General features: G+C 32.1%; 1 protein-coding gene across 1 annotated transcript; it reads left to right on the top strand.

Annotated features, from left to right (window-relative positions):
* Positions 1–1,844: 1,844 nt before the first annotated feature.
* Positions 1,845–6,028, top strand: LOC145096789 (uncharacterized). The gene is made up of 4 exons (XM_079034143.1): positions 1,845–2,759; positions 3,221–3,401; positions 3,715–5,309; positions 5,730–6,028. The coding sequence occupies exons 1-4, from the start codon at positions 2,646–2,648 to the stop codon at positions 5,841–5,843; spliced, it is 2,004 nt and encodes a 667-aa protein (XP_078890269.1). The 5' UTR covers positions 1,845–2,645; the 3' UTR covers positions 5,844–6,028.
* Positions 6,029–6,640: the final 612 nt, after the last annotated feature.

The raw sequence follows: 6,640 nt of genomic DNA, 5'->3' as shown, positions 1-6,640 counted from the left end.
ATCCACACATAAATGTTTCCTTAATGCATATTCGAAAACCAAAACATAAGTTGGTTCAAGTGTTGAATTTTCTTCCAACGGACCACTCAAGAAGTTCAATTGTGTCTCTTTATTGGCAGAAACTTTGATAGCATGGTAGTGAGTTTGTATAGCTGGTTTGTGTTTATATTCTGAAATTGAATGTCACATTGGTTTCGTGGTTATCAAACTCTATTTTAGCTATTACTTTTTGTTTTCCAAATGTAAAATTTAGCTATTATAAAAAGAAAAAATAATTGTTTTTATTACCTATAAAAATACAACATTTTTGGATAAATTTTCTTATTGCTACTGATTGGTTGAATTAGTAGATTTGCTTTATGTAAGTAAAGTTTATTTTGTTTTATTATTATTAGTAGTTGCAAGACTCATGTGCTAATGATTAAAAAAATCAAATATGAAAGTGTAAACATTAAGCATGATGAATAAGTAAGTACTTAAATATATGCAAATAAAAAAAAACTACTTTTCTATTTTAAAGAATTGTCATGAATCACAAATTTCTATAAACTTTTTTGAATTTAGAAATTTTGAATTTATAAGGAAAATAAGTCAATTACTGAATTTATAAGGAAAGTGAGTCAATATTAAATTTTTGAAAGACATTTATTACATAAACAATAAACAAAGAATAAAAATGTCATGTGAAATGTATTTAATTGAAAATAATCATAAAATGACATGTGATGAAATCATGAAAATATAACATATAGTAAAAATGATTTTTATTTATTAGTATAGACTTACAAATTATCAATAAGCATGTAACTAATAACTTAACTAATATACTTCTATTATTATTAAATACATATTGTATTAAATATATAGTAAGTTGAAATTTTGAAAAGTGACTTTCTATCCCTAAAAGCTGTAGCATTTCTATTTCTAAGAAAAGTATTCTCATTTAAAGTTATAAATATGTTTATTGTCATGGTTACAAACAACGAAGGAGTAAGGACATTTAGTGGCTCCTGTATTTTTTTTCCCTTAAACATCTTTTATATATCTAATAAAAATTCAGTGGTCGACTTTTTATTGAAATGGTATGTGGAATTAATTTTATAAGACACGAACGACGTATCATATTGATATTCTATTAACTAGATATTTTACAAATTTTAAACAATACACCTCATGCATGATGCATGACCCGCCTTTATCAAAAAACAAGGGAATGATATTGTTATTTATTTATTTTTTTCCTAGATATTTTATCTTTTATTTGGGTTAGATAAGATGATTATAATAGTAAACAAGTATATACTTTAATAAATAAATTCTTTAAAAATATATGAATAAAATGTCAAGGTATCATACGTAATTTTAAGGGTAACATACCAAGAAAATTATAATTTACCAAAAATTTTCATGAAAACTTTTCATTGGGCCAAAAATTTTAAGGGGTAGTAGGCCCACTAAGGTCTGCCACTACTAAAAAAACATTTTTATAATATTTTCATAAATACAACTATTTACCTATATATAGTTATTGGTACATTCTCAACCTCAAAACTTACATGCCACACAAAAAAAAAATTGTTTTGATATAACATATATTTTCATTTCATTTTTTATATTGTTGGGATCCAACTAGCCTTTCCAAACAAAAGTTTGTAAATTACATTTTTATCCCTAATAACTCTTTGGAGATTGATAATCTATCAACGTTGTCCCATTGCTTTCAAAACCCCATTTTGGTATTCAAAAAGATATAATTGTGAATTTAATGAGTGAAAATTACAATCATATATAAAAGAAAAAAAAACAAATATGACTTGGCATTAATTATTGAAACAAAATCATCATGCAAGTTATGATTCAAGAGAATAAGACTCAAATCCAAAAGAAAACAAAAATGAAAAAGCAAAAAAGTCATGGGGGTGGTCTTTGTTGTTCTTCTTCTTCTTCTTGTTCTTTGTCAATTTTTAGCAGAAACACTCCAATCATATCCTACTACATCTTATAAGGCGCACAATCACATCCTACAAGAGCCTTGTTTTTCAAAGTTGTGGTTTTTAAGTAAACTTCCACCCACAAAATCACCAGAAAAATGATATTTTTTTTCTACATAAGATCACCCTTCTGCTATAATCAATACATTCCTTTCTTGGGATTTTGAGGATTGATTGATTGATTTGACATTTTTTAGTATTTCTAGAGAGAGAAAGAGAGGTGTCGTGTTTGCAAATAGTGAGTAAATTGGAACTTGGAAGCGAAGATTGAGAGTCCAAAAAAAAAAAAAAAAACATTTTTCTTGCTTTAAATTCGATTTTAACACCTTTTAATTCTGGGTTTTGTGTTTTTCTCAATATATGATTTTGGGTTCTCTTTTATTAAAAGAATTGATCCGAAGTCAAAACCCTCTCTGTTCTTTCTTTAAGTTGCATACACAACAAAAGTTCGCATTTTTCTCAGTCGAAATCCATTTCTACGATCATTTGAATTGTGGGTTTTGTTCGTAATTCAATATTGCAAATTGGGTTTTCATCATCAAGTGAGAAACTTCGGTTTTGAATGATCAAATTTGGTGAGATTGTAGATGAAGTTTGAGGGTGAGTGCGAGTGCGAGTGCGAGTGTTTCAATTTCCAAGCTTTTGCCGGAGAAGATGGACCGCCGGAGTTGGCTTTGGCGGAAGAAGTCGTCGGAAAGAAGTCCCGGAGAAACTGAAAGCTCTGTAGGATCCATTTCTTCTCATTCTGAGAGATTTTCCGATGATCAGGTTTGTTCAACATTTCACTCTTTAAATTGTTTTGTAAACCTGTAAGTAACATGTACAACCATAATAGCCAATGGTACAACATGTCAACATCCATCTTCATCTCTGATCTTATAATTCATTTCTTCCCCTTGACAATGTTATATCATCTCACATTTTATCTTAAAAATCGACATGAACCCACTTGAAATTTTCGAAAAAAAACATAAATATATGCAAAAACGACAAAATTTAGTAACAAATTGATATGCAAAACAGCAAAAGTTCCTGATTTCATACGCAATGTGAACTTTAAAAATAGTTTGATGATTTCTTTATCCCTTGGCTAATTTCAAGCTTCAAGTAATCAAATTTCAAGAAAACCATGTCTTATAGGAATCGAAATGGATTGTATTACTTGCAATGTGCTCTAAATTGTCAAAACTTGCAAGCTAAAATTACTTATTTGCCCCTATTTTGGCAAGATATACTTGAATCAGAATTTGCAATCGCTCGAAATTGGATCAAAATCAGACCCACGACAGAGTGAACATAACAATGACGTGAAGACACTTTCAGAGAAATTAGAGGAAGCTCTTGCGAATATTAATGCCAAAGAAGAATTGGTAAAACAACATGTCAAAGTAGCAGAAGAGGCTGTTTCAGGTATATACACCATTTGACTTTAAAGGTCAAACAATCTGCTTTTAAAATACAAATCTAATATCAAATTTTCTTAAATTTAACATAAAAAGGGCAAAATTTAATTTAAGATTTCATACGCTGTAAGAAGTATATCAAATTTTCTCTTGAAATGCTAAACTCGATCTTGAACTTGAAGTTAAAGTTTAGTTTGTTTGACCTTAGAAGTCAAAATTGCAACTTATATGGTTGGCTAATCCATGTATTGAATTGAATTTGAGAAAAGTGATGTAAATTCTAATCAAACAATAATTTTGTTGGATTTTTTTTTGTTAAGGATGGGAGAAAGCTGAAAGTGAGGCGTCTTCATTAAGGCAACAAGTTGAGATTCTAAATGTCAGAAACTCGACTCTTGAGGATCGAATTCTTCAACTCGATGGTGCCTTGAAAGAATGTTTGAGACAACTTCGACAAACACGAGAAGAAAAAGACCAAATTGCCCATGAAGCTCTCGAAAAGAAAAACTCGGAAACCGAAAGTTCTTCAACCTCTATTGACATTGACCTTCTTCATAAGCTTGAAATGTCGGAGAAAGAAAACTCGGATTTGAAGCTCGAGCTTTCATCAATGGCAGAAGAGCTTGAAATACGACTCATTGAAATGGAATTAAGCAATCAAGCTGCTGAACAAGCTAGTAAGCAACTTCTTGATAGTGTAAAGAAGGTAGCTAAGTTGGAATCTGAATGTCGTAAGCTAAAATTTTCTCTTGAAAAAGGTAATGATCATCAAACAAAAGATCGAAAAAATTCATCTATAAATGAAAGAAACCAAATGGAATCGTTTGTGGAGATTGATCTTATGGATGACTTTCTTGAAATGGAAAGACTTGTGGGATTGCCTGAAAGTAATGAAGTTGGAGAGAGGTTAAAAAAAGAGCGTGAAGATGAGCTTAATGCATCAAGAAAACGGCTTGAAGAAGCTGAATCTAATTTGAGTGAGCTCGAAAACGAGCTTAAGACATCAAGAGAACGGCTTGAAGAGGCTGAATCTAAGTCAGTTAGGCTTGAAAACGAGCTTAATGCATCCAGAAACCGGCTTGAAGAATCCGAGTCCAAGTTGGGTAAGCTTGAAAACGAGCTTAAGCCATCAAGAAAACGGCTCAAAGAAGCTGAATCTAAGTTGGCTGAGTATGAAAACGAGCTTAAGGCATCAAGACAACGGTTTGAAGAGGCTGAATCTAAGTTGCATGATCGTGAAAACGAGCTTAAGGTATCAAGAAATCGGCTTAAAGAGACTGAATTCAAGTTGGATGAGTATGAAAAAGAGCTTAGGGCATCAATATATCGACTTAAAGAAGCTGAAACAGAGTTGGAAGATCGTGAAAACGAGCTTAAGCCATCAAGAAAACGGCTCGAACGAGCTGAATCCAAGTTGGCTGAGCTCGAAAATGAGCTTAAGACATCAAGATACCGGCTTGAAGAGTCCGAAACCAAGCTGGTTGTAAATGAAAACGAGCTTAAAAAGGGTGAGTTCAAGTTGGCTGAGGTTGAAAACGAGCTTAATGCATCAAGAAAACGGATTGAAGAAGCCGAATCTAAGCTGGCTAAGCATCAAAATGAGCTTAAGTTATCAAGATACCAACTCGACGAAGCTGAATCCAAGTTAGCCGAGACTGAAAGTCGGCTAGAAATGGCTGAATCAAGACTTGAAGCTATCTACATAAAGAAAGAAGAAGCCGAATCACGATGTAAAGCATTAGAATCCGAGCTAGAAAGCTTGCTTATCAATCATGAAAAGGAACGGGATTTATGGGGAAAATCCGAAGCCAAATGTCGGCAACTTGAAAACAAGGTAACAAGACTGCAACACGAACTTCATGGTAGAAAATCGGTAAATCGCCCTGAAGAGCTCCAATTTCGAAGAGCAAAACAGGTGAGATTACTTACAAAGTTCTATTTCAAATTATGATATTACTAAAAGTATTAGCAACGGATGAAATTCGTTGCTTTCATCCATTGCTGACGATATAGGATTAAAAAACTAATCCTATATCAACTCAAAGGAGAATAAAACATTCCCTATATGAGTATGAATACCTCTCCTTTAAAAAGGTATTTTAAATCCATGAAAATAGTTAATCCCATTGGAAATCTGCAATTAAGCGTGCGAGTGGAGCTAACAGTACCATGATGGATGACCCCTTAGGAAGTCCTCATGTGAGACCAAGATTCCACAATTTTTTTAGCATTTCTAAATCCATCACAACGTTTTAGCAATGGATTTGTGTGTCATTACTTTTTTTTTTCTAGTTTATTTTAGCACAAATTGAATTCGCTAATGTGATATTTGTAGGACAAAGAGTTAGCAATGGCTGGAAATAAATTTGCCGAGTGCCAGAAGACGATCGCTTCTCTTACTCGACAATTAAAAACACTCGCAACGATTGATGACTTCTTGGTCAATTAACAAATGATGATTCGAGTTCTCTAAACAATAAATTTCACTTTTGTTCGATTCGGATATAGAAAAATACATTTAGGAAAATGATTTTTTATTCCCCGGGTACTATTCTTGATATGGAGAGGATGGATAACAATGTTTTTTTTCGTACATTTGTATCTATTTATATTAATAACGTACATTTTCATAGATTTGTATCTATTTCTATAAATAATGTGTTGTTGCACATATAAGTGTCTATGTTGTTTGTTTAGAATCAAGGTAATGTCCAAATCAGTGTCACGGACGTATGTATGAGAGGAAGTGTTAATGCGATGATGGTGGCAATCATTGGTTTGAGTTAAGAGACAAGATTGTCCCACAATGGAAAATAAGTGAATGGAATTGGTGACAATGGAATTAGAAGGATTAGAGAGGACTTTTGGTGTCCCATGATGCCGGAGTTGATTTCGGGTATGGGAAACGAGAACATGCATCCATGCAACTTTCATATGTTGTACTTTCTCGTTTTATGAAAATAAAATATTTTCCAAATGGTAAAGAAAATAGATAAATGTTTGGTGCATATGCTTTTATGGATATTTGTTAAAAAAACTTTTATGTTCTCTAGTTAATTTAAGAAGTGGAATGAAAAGGTTTGGAAGTAAATCACAAGGAAAATATAAGTAAATCACAAGGAAAATATATTCATGAGTTTTTTTTAAGATCGGATGAAATGGAAGGAGGAAGCAAAATATGTGTCTTTTTCATTCACCTACTTTTTGGGTGGGATGTGAGGGGAAGTGTAGAAAAAGTTGAAATAC

The sequence above is a fragment of the Lactuca serriola genome, chromosome 1, assembly GCF_051521515.1.
Source record: "Lactuca serriola cultivar US96UC23 chromosome 1, Lser_US96UC23_V15, whole genome shotgun sequence".
NCBI lineage: Eukaryota > Viridiplantae > Streptophyta > Magnoliopsida > Asterales > Asteraceae > Lactuca > Lactuca serriola.
Note: the sequence above shows the minus strand (reverse complement) of the source record. Positions and strands in the feature narration are given on the sequence as shown.